The sequence below is a fragment of the Cynara cardunculus genome (genome assembly GCF_001531365.2).
Source record: "Cynara cardunculus var. scolymus isolate 2C chromosome LG 2, CcrdV1, whole genome shotgun sequence".
In the NCBI taxonomy this organism is placed as follows: domain Eukaryota; kingdom Viridiplantae; phylum Streptophyta; class Magnoliopsida; order Asterales; family Asteraceae; genus Cynara; species Cynara cardunculus.
In genome coordinates, this window is record NC_037529.1 from 10597943 (window position 1) to 10613923 (window position 15981).

A 15981-nucleotide genomic window follows, 5' to 3' on the forward strand; every position below is an offset into this window, starting at 1 on the left:
TGTGTGTGTGTTATGTTTATATGATAAATTTAGAATTAATTTAAAAAAAAAGAAAGAAAAAGGGGGGGGGGGGAGGTCGGCTGGTTGTGCCGCCCACCACCTCTCCTCTATACTATATATAGAAAGTGGTGAAGAAGAAAGTTTACACACACACTATATTTAGAGTGTTTTCTCTGAAGTCATACGGATTGCAAGAAGAGGATTCAAAAGCTTTGATATTCGATTTCTAAAGGTGAGTGTATTAAAGCTTTGGATATAAATTGTTTACATACAATTTAGTAGCATTTGGAACTGGTTATTATGAATTCTGTTTCATTTTATGTGGATTCTTGTTTAAACCGTTCAAGTGGTGTCCAGATTAATATCCGGACAATCTCATCCGGATAGAAAACCGCTCAAGAGGTGACCGGTTTATTTTAAACCGCTCAAGTGTTGTCCGGAGTCCTCCTTAAACCGGTCAAGAGGTGACCGGATCTCATCTAAACCGTTCAAGAGTTTGGCGGTGTATTGATCGGATTGTTTTAAACCGGTCAAAGGTTGGGCAATGTATTGTCCGGACTCTTATCGAAATATTTCTAAGTGTTAAATCGGTTAAGCTTTAGACGGTGTATTGTCCGGATTTGTTATCCAGACAAATATGTTAGAAATAATTTTAAATGTTAACCGGATAAGGTTGACCGGACTTCAAATCCGGTTAATGTGTTGGAATATTGGCGGTGTAATAATGGCGGTGTAACCGTGAGAGAGATGAAATGGCGGTGTAACCGCAAGAGAGATGTAATGGCGGTGTAACCGCGAGAGAGATGAAATGGCAGTGTAACCGCAAGAGAGATGTAATGGCGGTGTAACCGCGAGAGAGATGTAATGGTGGTGTAACCGCGAGAGAGAGATGTAATGGCGGTGTAACCGCGAGAGACATAAATAAATTTATATGTCAGAACAGGTTTGATTATGAACTGGTTGTTTGGAAAGTATATTGTTCGTTTGAGAATTATACACTCACTAGACCTTTTTGGTCTAACGCTTAGTTGTTGGACTAACCTGTTTTGCAGGTCTTCATACCTCGCAAGATAAAGGCAAGGGAAAAGTTTAGAATTAATGACGTTTAGTTAAAATAAAATGTATTATAAGAAAGTATTTTGTTAATCTGTGTTTTGTAAACGATGTTATATTTTGTATTATGAGTATGATGATGTGGATTATCRGTACATAGAATATGTGGGTTGTTACATAATATGTGTTAGATTTGAACTTTTTAGTACTCAGATTTTGTTTATATGCATACCATCTCCGTTCTTGTTTATGGTTTTAACCTTTGATGTATTGTGGTTTTGACGATGTGCATCCTTTTACATAATTGTTGATTTTTGCTTTCGTGCTTGTTTCAAAAAACATTTGCTTATGGTTGTCTTCTCTTATTTTTTTTTGATATAGACGGTTGTGCATTTTGTGTAATGAATTTGGCCTTGTTTTAGTTTAAAATTCTGATTGATCTTGATCGCAATGATTCTGTGATTTTATGGTATTTTGTTGAACGTTGGTAAAATGGTAAGTGAACACATCTATAAATCCTAATAAAAATAACTTTTGGGACACGTGTCATGTTTCTGTGCGGCAGTTATAGATTTTTCCCGCCTAAACATGTATCTAGACACAATTTTCACTTACGGTTCAAATATGTCTATTTAAGTGACATGTGTCCCTTCGGACGGTTAATTTCACGTATTCGTGGTATAACCGCCTTCGCAGAGTAATTGGCGGTTCAGAGTTCCAAAATCTAGAGTTCTGCTTTCCAGATTTAGAGACCCATCCAACGATTTCGCCTCTAGATTTAGAAGTAGGGGACTTAGAGGTCTTTGCATGTACTATGCAGAGGCTCTGTGTCTGGAGTGAAGCTCTGCATCAAACACTTAACCTTTTTGGCGCTTAAGCCTTGATCTTCCTTGGAATACAACACGGGTTCTGTATATGAGACACTTAATTTTTGAGTAACTCTTGATGTCTTCTGCATGAGAGCTGTTGGTCCAGCCCGCTTCAAAAGACTAAGTCCTAAAAAATAAATCGGTGCTAGGCTAGTCGCCTCTTCGGTAACAGCACAAAAAACTTAATGTGTTCTTAAACTTATTCTGCAAGCGTATTAAATGTAGTACAGGTTGATCACAGGGAGGTACTAGACACTAACCATTTAATAATCATAGCCTAGATATGTGAATCGAATGATTGATTTGATTGTTAGACTAATTGGACATGAAATAAATGAAATCAAGGAAAACAGATATAATAAGATGCAATTAAAAGTTTCGCAGATTCTAAAGGAATCTAATGGAATTGGAATATTGAACTCCATTGACCAAATTTCATTCCCTCGTTTGGTTCATTCTTTTCCATAAAAAGAATCTTCAAAATCCTACAAATTCCACAAATAAAGGAATTTAATTTTTCTTAGCAATTACATGATATTTTGATGAAATGGAATTCTCTATCTTCATAATACCAAATATGCCCTTAACCCAACATACCCTAATCTTATAAAACCCAATATGACCATCATCGACCACCTCCGACCACCGTCGATCTAAATCACTGTCGACCACCGCCATCTGAACCACCGCCGACCACCACAGATCTGAACAACAGATGATCTAAACCACCGCTAACCACTACTGATCTGAACCACCGCCGGTCACCGTCGATCTAAACCACCACCGACTTGATCCACCGTCAATCTGAACCACCGTCGATTACCGCCATCTGAACCACCATGGACCACCACCAATCTGAACCACTGTCGACCATCGTCATCTGAACCACCACGGACCACCATCGATCTGATTCGCCGCCAACTACTAATCTGAACCACCGTCGACCATCATCGATATGAACAACCATCGATCTAATCCATCGTCAATATGAACCACATCGGACCACTACCGACTACCACGGATATGAATCACCGACCACCAATGATTTGAACAACCACTGGTCTGAATCACTGCCGCCATCGCCGATCTGAACCACAATCCATCTAAACCACCATTGACCACCTCCATCTGAATCATTGCAGACCAACATCGATCTGAACCACTACCGATCTGAAACACTGCCAACCACCGTCGATTTAGTAACGTCGTTTGGCTTATGATTATATTTAGATTGTGTATTTTATATTGTTTTACATATTAAATAATTATTTTATTAAAGTATTTTTAGTTTTAAAAAATTAAAATTTTCAAAAAAGTGCATTTTGATCATTTACCAATATTTCATTCCAATTCCAAGCAACATTCTGTGAACCCAACTGACAAATTTCAATTTTTTAACATATTTCATTCCAATGTCTGCCAACCAAACAGGTGGTCAAATCTGACAACATTTCATTCCAATTCCTTCAAAGTCAAATTCCTTTAACATATTTCATTTCATCTAAAAACATTCTGCGAACCAAACGCCACCTAAGCAAAATAAAGGTCACTGGTAATGTCTCTGTTGAGATGGAAAAGCTTTTCTAACTAAAGAATTATATTTGCTTTCAATGTATGGTACGTTGGGAAGAAACACTAGGATTTAAAACGAATATCTTTTCCAATCAACATCCTTAACTATTTTCATGTTAGTACGTTATCCTTGATTAATTTAATCCAAGTAAAAGACCAAACCTTTGTTCATACCAAAAACTAATCGAATTAATTAAACGCTTTGTTGAAAACCAACTGATTCAACACCAACTTCCATTAGATCGAAATGGATCAAATAACAACTGGTCAATACCAAAACCTCGACCTTAAGCGACGATTACCCAATAAAACGATTTCTAAGTTGAAACCAAGCAACAAATTGGTTATCTAGATCCAAACAAAAATAAAGAAAATGAAACAAATCTAACACTACGGTCTTCCAACTTCATCTCTTTCAATGGTTTTTCCTCCTTGCTCCCGATTTTTCTTCTTTCCTTCCTCTGTGGCTTCATCTTTGGCTTCATGATCGATAAAAGAAGCTCACGAACACCCGTCTTTGCCAGCTCCATTTTCACGAACTCTTTCTTAGACTTCTCTTCCATGTTCACTTGATTTTTCTTTTCTTTTCTTTCTTCACCTTAAGCATGTCTACCCCCGTGTCATCTCTAAAATCATGCACAATCTACACCAAAAAACACATAGAAACTGTCCCCGAAAGAAATTCCAACCATGATTAGAGAAATAAGAGAGAAATAACAAAAATACATGAAAGGGCTATATTAAAGACTAAGGTGGCGTTTGTTTTTTAAGAGGTGCTGAAGTCTGAAGTCTGATTTCACCTCTGATTTTTAAGAGGTGGTGCTAAAGTCTGAAATTTGAATCAGTCAGACTGTTTGTTTTTACGTCTGAAGTCTGAAATCTGAATCAGTCAGACTGTTTGTTTTTACGTCTGAAGATTGATAAACTTTCTTTTTGAAACATATGAAAAATAGTTTTCCTAAATGATGGTCTTCCCTACTATGAATCACCACACACAAAACCAAAAAACAAAAACCACTTCAACTCTCATCTTTCTTCTCAGCTTCTCCTCTTCTTTGCTATCATCGTCCTCCTCCAATCCTAATCTCTCATCCCTTCCATTTCCTCTTCTTTGCAATCATATATATATATGAAGAACACATATATATATATATATATATATATATATATATATATATATATATATATATATATATATATATATATATATATATATTCATATATATATATATATATATATATTCATATATATATATATATATGAAGAACACAGATCCATTGTGTGAGAGAGCTGGAGCTCAGTGAGCGACTGTGAGATTGAGCGATGCTAGAGATCGAGAGCGACTCATGCTTCCTGTTGTGGGTTTTCAGAGAGATCGAGAGGAAGAAGAAGAGATCGAGATCCGGAGCTTCAGGTGTTTTAGATCGAGAGTGAAATCGAGAGCTGAGATGAGATCTGGAGGAGACTTCTGAATTTGAGAGGCGGGAATGAAGTCGAGATCGGGAGCGAGATAGGGAGGAGGCGTCTGAAAGCAATTTCAGAGTCACACTTTTCACTTAAAATTCAGATGATTTTAAGAGGTTTTAAGCTCTTAATTTGAAAAAAAAAAACAAACAGTCTGAAATGGTATATGTCTAACCAAATCAAACTTCAGACGTAATTAAGAGGCGAATTTTGAAAAACAAATAGGCCCTAAAACTCACTGAAAATGCAACTGATGTATAAAAAGTTAGGTACATTTAAAGCATAATTCGACTATTTTGACTATAAATACTTAAAAATCGTAATTATAGAAACGGTCCAGAATGTTTGCTTAGCAGCTGCATCAAAAAGTATTATAATATAAAAAATACGATTTTATTATAAACGATAAACAAGTTTTTACGATAAAAAAAAAAGAAAATCAAACGCTATTAGACTATAAAGGTGAAAGCTATATAATTTTTTTTAATAAATATCCCGATAGAGTGGTTGGTTTATTGCTCTCTTTTGTTAGAGGAGGTCGTGGACTCATGGGTTCGACCTTTTCCCAACTATTTGGGTTTGAAACCAAACTCCTCAGGAGGATAGATGGACGATTCAAGTGAGATCCAATGTAGATCCAACTTTCAATTCACTCGTGGGATCCGGATGAACCTTCTCTCCAGAGATTATGAAACTAGAAATATTCTTGTTATTGCTTACATTTTTTTCATTAAAGTATCAAAATCTGAATTATAAAAAATAAAAAACCTGATTTTTTTTTTGCTAAAAACAAGAATCAAACACGCAGCCTTTCAAAGGGCAACGTGCTTGCTATCTTATTCACTTCATAATTCTTGTTATAAATTTGGTTTTAAAATATTTAAATCCACCCCTTTAGTTGAAACGGTTGCATTTATATGACTCATTTTTTTTACGACCAGACGACTGAACAATATATGTACGTGTATATACGAGAGCCCACCTCACCCCTAATTGTATTGTTTTGGACGATTTTTATAAAACAGTCTTTTTAACAAGAAAAATATTCCATTAAAAAAACGAAAACAAGCTTTAAACGTATAAAAAAATTCATCAATGAAGTGGCATGACATCGATTTGGTCCCACAATAGACGCTATATTTGACCTTATAACCCTTTATGCAAATATTTATCAAGATTTTTAGTTAGAAAATAAGTTGTTTAATTGTTATATAAAATGTGATCCACAATCTATATAAATAATATTCTATAAGAAGGATTATAAAAACATTTACATTATAAAAAAAACATGAATCATGTGCTAAAGGAATATGATAAAGTAGTTGACAAAGTTTACCAAAAAATTATTATATATCGTAAGATAACTCAAATAAAATTGTATTTTTTAAGTTTATAATTTTTTTTATTAACCTGGATGTCCAATTCGTTATGCAAGTTGATTGATCTCAGAACTAGGGGTGTTCATGAGTTGTGTTGATCGGGTTGAAGACAATTAATCAACTCAACCCAATGCTTGCGGTTTGAAAAATCTTAACCCAACCCAAACCGTACGAGTTAGTTGGGTTGATACTTTGGTACATTAAAATATTCTTCTAACCTTGAATATGTTATTTCTCTACTCATAATTTATTTTTTTATCATCAACCATTTGATACAATTTATCCATACTTCTTACGTATATCACATTCAGTTAATTTTCTCAATTTATGTATATATGTTTATAATTACTAAACATATATACGAATGAGTTATATAGAAATGTGAATAGATTGAAAAGATGTGTATATGAAGATAATCCGTGATAGTGTTATTGTCTAATGCATATATTAATAGAAATTCAACAATCATATTAAATCCAAGAAATAAAAGGATATCGGGTTCATTGGGTTGAGTTTAATAGTAACCAAATATCAACCCAATACCTACGGTTTGAGAATTTTACAACTCGATTAGACATTGGGTTGCTTCGGGTTGAGTTATTTCGCATTGGGTTGGTTGGGTTTTTAAGCACCCCTACTCAGAATGATCACCTGATTTGTGGGTAGCTTGGAGTCACCGTATTTGAACCTTCGTTACCACAAGGAGATTTTTATTCCTCATTGGATTTGAACTTGGGACCTCCAAACACTTTTGACCTTTGGAGTTGGAGCCCAAACTCAAACCAATCAGATATCACATTTATGGTTTCTGTCAATTATTATACATTCTTAGGAAAAACATGTCACAATAATATTGTCATTATCTAATTTTGGAAGAATTATCTATTTTTGAGGAGTTCATCTTTTGGGTTTTAACTTTTATGTTTCCCCCTCTATTTCTTGTTACTAGTTGTGTATTCGCGCAATGCGGCGGGAGCTGTGAATTTTAACGATTTTGAAGTTTCACTGTTTTATTAGAGAAGATTTAACGATGATATAAGTTACATTTGGTCTTTACATATTAATACAATTTGAATAAATAAGAGTTATGGTTCCAATTACAGTCTATCGATGAAAAAAATTGTATGACGGTTTAAAATCCAATATATTTAAACGACTCTACAAATGCGTTCGATTTGCACCAAGAGTAAATAATCAAGAGATCGAGAACGAGAACGAGACCGAGAGTTCTAGAGCAATTGAATGAGAGATGAAAACGAGAACGTTTAATAACTCATGGTGAATATCAGTGTGAATCTCACCTTGGGGGATGGGGAGAAGACATAGAGGTATGAGATGGTGAAAGCATAAGTGAAAGGTGTCAAAAGAATCTTAGGAACATGAAAAGAAAAGGTAATAATGTGTATTGGTAACTTGTACTATATGTTATTTTAATCGTAGATTAAGAGATTTTAAGACGGAATGCATAAAGTAGTAATACTTAATGCACTATGAGTTGTTTTTAAGATTTTTAAGACTTTGTACATAAATGTATAGTACTTTATGCATTAAAAATTGTTTTTAAGACTTTTGATAAATTTGCTTTATAAGATAGTATAGATATAGATAAAAAGAGAGTTTGGGGCAGAAATTTGTTAAGCTTTTAGTTAGTAGCTTTTTTAAATTCTTTCAATTTAAATATTACTTTAGGTATTTATTTTTGCAATTTAAGTTATATATCTATACTATATTATATATATAAAGCATGTTTATTGATACATATTACTTAAAATTTAAGATTATAAATAAATCATGTGTAAGTACAACTTGTTAAACTTCGTGTTTGAATCCGTGTAATTAATTGTGGATAAATATAATCAAATAGAGAATAAAATTCTTATTTTAAATATAAAATATGAAATATAGTTAGGATGATTATTGTGTTTAACAGAATACTTAGTTATTATCTTTATAAAAATTATAACATTAAACCAAAAATAAATTACTTCGTCATTAAACCTAAATTAAATTATAATTAAAAAAATTGAATTAAATAAATTACATAAAAAATGAGAACTTTTATATTTTTTAATTTTTATATTATCTTTATATTTATATTTTATTAAAGAAAAACATTATTGCTTGTTCAAAACAACATAAATTCGTATTATAATATCGACAGAGACTAAAAAAATAAAGTAAAATATTAAAATCAAGATATATATCGCTGCATTGTACGAGTATCCTCATAGATTATGTAATACGTGAACGAGAGAAAAAAGAGAGCGGAATGAAACGATTAATTTACTTATCCTCGTGGGTGGCATGCAATTAATTAAGATTGCAACATTGTGATTCTCTCACCTAATAAGCCATATACTGATGATCTGAGGTCTGAATTACTCTCCATGTTTTTTTTTTCCAATCTCTCTCTTTAATACATAAACCTTAAAAAATCATAAATATAAACCATAAGATTGATGATTGATTGGTTCGACATCGACTTCAATGGTCAAAAGTGTCTGGAGGTCTTAGGTTTAAATCTAAAGATGAATAAAAATCCATTTATAACCACAAAGATTCAAATGCAGTGACTCCAAACTACGGCAAATGAGATTAGTTAGCTTGTATAGCGGGTTGAATATCCAGATCACTTATATATATTTAAATTATTTATGTTAAAAAAAATTGTTGGTTCATTACCATTAGCATATCAAGAATGTAAAATGATACAACTCGGTACTGAATATTCATGTATCGTAGACGATTGGGTAATACCGGTCAAGATGGCTAAAAATGTCAACAAGGGTTTGAATGCTAATTTGTAATAAATGAAGAGAAATTAATTTAACTGAAAGTGGATCTGATTCCCAACTCCTAAGGTGGTGTTTGGGATTGCTTATTTGAAACAACTTATACTTTTTTATAGAAGCATTTATCAACTTATTATAAATCAGAAGCGTTTAACTTTTTTTAAAATTTTTTATTACCTGTTTGACACCGCTATAAATTGTTTATCAAAACAATCAAAAATGTTTATTACCGATGCCTCAATTAAATAAATCAATAATTTATTTTGATAAGTAATCCCACCCGGCCAATAAACAAATCGGAGAAAGGCATGTATCACTACCAACCTCCATCTTCAAGTATAACATATTCAACTTCCTCCTTGGAGCTCTCATTTAATCCTCATTTTGCTCCCGATTCCAGATTAACCCTAACCAAAAATGTCAGCTTGGAGTTGGGATTTTGTTATTTTCGTCTTAATTTCAGTTCAATGTAGCCTAACTTTGTCTGATTCAGACCCGATAGCTCAGCAGAAGTTGGACCAGGTAAAGGACCTGCCTGGTCAAAATTTCAATGTCGAGTTCGAACATTATGCTGGCTATGTAACAGTGAATCAAGAGTCTGGGAGAGCTCTGTTTTACTGGTTGACTGAGGCTGTTGAGGATCCTGCTTCAAAACCTCTTGTTCTTTGGCTCAATGGAGGTTTATTACTTAATACGCTTTTTGCTGCTTCTTATTTATATTCAGCTCTAAATCTAGATTCTGGGTTGTTCATTTAGGGCCTGGATGTTCATCAATTGCATATGGGATGGCTGAAGAACTTGGTCCATTCCATGTCCAGAAAGATGGAAAGTCCCTTTACTTGAACCCATACTCTTGGAACAATGGTGGGAGTTTGTGTGATGTTTTTCCCAAAATTAGTATCAGTTTCATCATTGAAAAACTTGTTTAATACTAATTGTTAACTGCTTTGCAGTGGCAAATTTATTGTTTCTTGATTCCCCTGTTGGAGTTGGCTATTCTTATTCAAATACAACTTCGGATATTTATAACAATGGCGATAAAAGAACTGGTACATATAACTTCAAACTTCTAACATCTTATATATATATATATATATATATATATATATATATATATATGATGTTCATGCACTTTCTGTCTTGTTGATTTGTGCTATGGTGTTGCAGCTGCGGATTCGCTTGAATTCCTATTAAATTGGATCGAGCGGTTCCCCGAATATAAAGGAAGGGATTTCTATATAACCGGCGAGAGCTATGCAGGTAAACGAATGTTAATTTAGATATGAGAATTCCCTTTTTGCTATGCTATGAATCCATGAAAGTAGACCCGCATATCAGTTCCTTTTGATCAAGACTCAAAGGGATGTGATATCAACTTCTCTCAGGACATTATGTACCTCAATTAAGCCAAGCCATTGTGAGACACAACAAAGCCAATGTTGAAAGCCCAATTAATCTCAAGGGTTACATGGTACGGAAGTTTTTCTGTTACATGTTTACTACTTATTTGTATCTGCATTTTCTAAGATAAAGATAGGATCATATGTAACGCAGGTGGGGAATGCTCTAATCGATGATTACAGTGATCATATTGGGCGTTACGAATATATGTGGGCATCTGGTTTGATCTCGGACCAAACTTACAAGAAATTGAACAAAGTATGCAGCAACGAATCCTTTTTTAACCCGGCGCAGCAGTGTGTCGAAATAACGGATATTGCTTATCAAGAAATGGGCAACATCGATTTTTATAGCATCTTTACTCCTACTTGTACCACCAATGGCATCACTAAGAGGCTTATGAGACGATGGCATGTGAGTATTTCCCTGAATACTAATAATCAGCATACCCCTGCACACTCCAGTGTATATGCTTTCTTTCAACTGTTTGGTTTACAAATAAAAGACTGTTATATACAGCTATTCAGACACACATTAGGGTCCAAAAGCATTATTCCCACTCTCATGAAAAGTCCACATCCACAACAAAAGAACTGTTTGGACTCTAGTAAGTACTATCAGCTTTTTCACGATGGGTAGATAAGCAACTTGACTTTGTGGATCCTAATAAGTACTATCAGCTGTATCCTACTCCTTTCCTCTGGTTTACCTTAGCTAAGCGTCCACAACCCTAGTCAATTACTTTAGTTGTGCAGAGGCAGACCTATTAAGCCTTGAGCATCTGCTCAACTTATTTTAGAATTTTTATGAGGTACGAAAGGTGCACCCACTAAACTTCAAAGGGTGTTCTGGGATATTAGAAATACAAGGAACATCAACCAAAAGAACTCCCAACCAAAAAACCGAAAAGTCCCTTGAAATAAACCAAAAAACTTAAAGAATCCCTCGAAATGGTAGAATTACGCTAAAAACACGTCGAACGACTTTGTGAGACTTTGATCCACCTTAAAGGTGCACCCTCTCAGCAAAACTTCGAGGTCCGTCACTCTCTCCAATAACTCTTATCATAGCTCATATCCTCGGAAATGTCTAAGATTCTCATGTCCCTCCTCAATTGCTCGTCGCACGTACTTCTCAACCTACCCCTCCTCATTGCCCCCTGACCATCATTCTTTCTACCTCCTTACTGGAGCCTCCATCTATCTCCTGCGAACGTTACCAAACCACCACATTGTATCTCCTGCAATTATCCATAACAAGCTCAACTCCCAACTCTGCCAAGAAGACCTCATTTTGTATCTAGTCCAACGTGGTACAACCACATGTCCATCTAAACGTACTTTTACAGATTCCGAGTTCCGATTTCCTCTCATGGGCCTTCCTTGTCACCCAACACTTCAACTCATGCAACATAACTCACTGTAGAATTTTCCCTTCAGCTTTTTATGGAACCTTCTTGTCACACAACACTTCTGTAGAGTATTAATGGCTTTGTAGAGTAGAGCTTAGAGTACTCGTTATTCAAATGATGAATGGAATATGTTGTCATATAACAGAAGGTCCAGCAGAGTTATGATCCGTGCACGCAGCAACACTCCTTGGTTTACTTCAATTCGCCGGAGGTCCAAAATGCACTTCATGTTTATCAGAGTAACAACACATCAAGAAGATGGGAAATCTGCAGGTACTACTTCAATACAAGCCACCATTAACCAACATTGTTTCATTTGATGCTATTGATCTTGTCGTGCAGCGATGCTGTAGAGATGTATTGGAAAGATTCTCCTACGTCCATGCTCGATCTCTATCATGAACTTATAAGTTCAGGACTTCGTATCTGGGTATACAGGTACTTCACTCATAGTTCTCTAAAGACAATACCACCGATGATCTTGTTCTTGGTTTCTTATCTTATGTTTTGAAAATTTGGTTTTGTTCAAGTGGTGATACGGATGGGGTGATTCCCGTTACTTCTACACATTACAGCATAGACGCTCTAAACCTTACAACGATCAACCCTTGGCATGCCTGGTACGAGGACGGCCAGGTAATTTCATCCATCCTCAACAAATATACGCATTCGTCTAAAACTGACATTGGAACGTATGTGGGCCTCATGGTCCCGTTGTTTTGTATTTTTCTATTCAATCATTTGCATGGTAATTTGAAATACGATTGAAATAGGTGGCAGGACGGACACAAACGTATGAAGGGTTGACCTATGTAACCGTTAGAGGAGCCGGGCACGAGGTACCTTTGCATAAACCGAAGCAAGCGCTCACCCTCATCAAGTCTTTCTTAGCAGGAACTTCCATGGCACCATCTGAGCAGGTGATCAAGTCCAAAACTTCTGCTTCAGAAAAACTTCAAACCTTTATCATATGAGATGTGAGCCATCTAATCTAAGCAGTCAAGGCCGTCGTTTTTGAAATTTTGCCACGATCGTAATTTGATACAATTGGCTATTGCGCGTTTGTAGATTGTGGAAAAATTTAGGTTCATGTAATAAGTACAATTATTTATATATAAAAAAGAGTTTAATATGTCTAATATAAATCAAGTTGTTTGTTTAATATTTTATGCACCGTCGATCTGAACCATCGTTGATCACCTCCATCTGAACCACCGGTGACTACTACCACCGACCATCGTCGATCTGAACAACCATGGATCTAAAAGCTTGAACTTCTCTCAGATAATTATGTTCCTCAATTAAGCGAAGCCATTGTGAGACATAACAAAGCCAACGCGGAAAGCCCAATTAATCTTGAGGGTTAGATGGTATGGATTTTGGTCTGACCAAGCTTTTGTTACATGTTTCCTACATAATAAAAATGTGGAACAGAGGTGGGGAATGGTCTGATGGATGATTATATTGGAAGTGACGAATTTATGTGGGCATCCGGTATGATTTCTTATCAAACTCCCAAGAAATTGAAGGGAGCATGTAACAAGGAAGGAACCCATTCTTGAGCCCTCACAGCAGTGTGCCCAAATAACGGATATTGGTTATGAAGAAATGGGCAAGGTCGATCTTTACTCCTCCTTGTACCGCCAACGGCATCACTATGAGAAGATGGCATCTGAGTATTTCCTTACAACAATCAGCCGTTAAATAAGGGATTCTGAACACGGCATAAAGCCCAGACGGAACCGACTCCGACTCCGACGTTCATATTCGGTCCAAAGGATTTCCTCAGTGTCGATCCTTAGTATGTTAAATAAGGGATTCGGCTCCAAAATTTTGGAGTCCAATTTTACATGTGTCCGGGCCTTCCGGCCATGCTTCAACCTTCACAGCAGAATCCTAATCTGTAACCCGTCTTTCTATATTTTTTGTAACAGATGTAACCTGCTTTTCTGGCCTACGAAAAGATTAGAACGAACCTGGATTTCCTAGATGGGCTGCTCCCGGACCAGACCCCCCTCTAATGATTGCACCCGTCTTTGTTTCAACTTTAGTTCGAAATACCCTCCAACAGTCGACCCCCCTAATTTAGTTTTCCATGGCCAAAATTAAAAACTTTCATCCCGTAGAATTATTTGCTATTTCGGATTAAATTGACCAGTTTTCGTAAACCGAAGCAAGCACTCACCCTCATCAATTCTTTCTTAGCGGGAACTTCCATGGCACCATTTGAGTAGGTGACCAATCAGAAAAATTTAATGGCTTCTAATATACCTTGCCATCTTTCCCCATACAAGCCTTTCCACCTTTTAAATGTACCTCAAAAGGATTCCATTCCGTTCAAGCAAACCATATACCCTTCGCACTCATACTAACACGAATATATGTTCGGAGCACGTTCTTTTGAATTCGAAAGAGTGTTTTTATAGGCAAAACAATAGATGATCAGAAAAGCTAGGGATTGTTTGTCAGTTGCTAAATGATTTGGTATAAAATGATTAAGTGGTCAGAATGATTAAGAGTATCTCATGATATAGTACAAAATGAAATATAATCGTCTGATAATTGTTTACAATGAAATTAGGGTGCTGAATGGTTAAGGGAGACCCTTAATACAAAATCATTCAGGAGGTTTTAGAACCATTAAGAGACAACTTTATTTTTCGCCAAACAAGATTCACCTCTTAATGATTCAGAGGCTGCCTCTTAATGAAACTATTAAAAGTTAAACAAACAACCCCTTAAAACTATATAAATTTTTACCATTATTCATCTGTGCCATGTAGTTCCTCCCTTGTACCCTCCATTCGCTTGTGGAAACCATGCTTATTCTAATTTTCAACAAAATCACATTCAACTTAAAAATAAATCTAACATGTCCAAAAATCCGAAGATTATTTGAAATAAATGAAACGGCTCGGGCAGAGTTTAGACATCTCTATCAATTCAGATAATTTTTCCATATGACACCAGAACCAATGTTCAAAACCAAATCGAATATAAATAGAAATGGTAGCTCGCAAATTAAGAAACCTACACCACCCTTACCTAAACCACAAGGGTGGTGCCTGATTGGTTTGAGCTTGACCCCAAATGTCAAAAGTACCAGGAGGTCCCAGGTTCAAATCCAATGAGAAATAAAAATCTCCTTGTGGTCACGTAGGTTCAAATACGATGACTCCGGACTATCTGCAAAACAGGTGGTCGTCCTAAGATTAATCGGTTCACATAGCAGGTTGGATATCCAGATTAACCTATTCTTATTTTGCGTGCTCCACATACCATGATGCCCACTTGTGTCCTTTAATTTGTCACATTCTCGTCTCTTATTAAAACGGCTAGACTATGTATGACGAAACTATCCTCATCGATCCGCGTGATGGATAGAAATCACTTGCCCCACCAAGTAAATTAAGATAAATATTTTTATATATTTTAAATTTATTTAATTAATTAATGTTTATTTTCTCTCCTTGATTACGTGTATTTATATGGTTAGTGGACATGAATGGAATATAAAAATTTGAGATAGGTGATTTTTATCCCTATATCATCATCGTTGATATGCTCATTTAAAAAATGTATGTCAAAATTTTGTTGGTCCATTTACATTATTACAAATAAAGTGATAAAGTATCAACAATATAATATGATACAACTCTATATTTGATGTACATATATCCATGACGATCTTATATGACTGAAGGTATATTAAAACAGGTGAATGTGAATTAAGATAGATAAAAAAGAGTGATGTCCCTTGCGTCACACCATTGATTTCCACTTATTTATGAAATTGCCACCGCAAATTTTGTGGCGATTGGATAAAGAAAGGGAAATTGACTAAAACAGTCAATATCCTCAACCAAATTCACTTTTTAGCCATCTTAATCATCGAATTCCCATTTTAGCTAAAATTTACGCAAATATCTTATGTTGTGTAAAGCTTATTTTCAGATTTATTTTAAAAAGAAAAAAATATTTACACAAATGAGAATCCTTACACAAATTTGCTTATTTTACATAAATTTTTAAAAAAATT

General features: G+C 35.2%; 1 protein-coding gene across 1 annotated transcript; it reads left to right on the top strand.

The window, feature by feature from the left end:
- The first annotated feature begins 9509 nt into the window (after positions 1-9509).
- Positions 9510-13041, top strand: LOC112507486 (serine carboxypeptidase II-2-like). The gene is made up of 10 exons (XM_025112097.1): positions 9510-9809; positions 9887-9994; positions 10084-10179; positions 10298-10390; positions 10516-10601; positions 10685-10945; positions 12088-12215; positions 12285-12380; positions 12473-12578; positions 12716-13041. The coding sequence occupies exons 1-10, from the start codon at positions 9548-9550 to the stop codon at positions 12914-12916; spliced, it is 1437 nt and encodes a 478-aa protein (XP_024967865.1). The 5' UTR covers positions 9510-9547; the 3' UTR covers positions 12917-13041.
- Positions 13042-15981: the final 2940 nt, after the last annotated feature.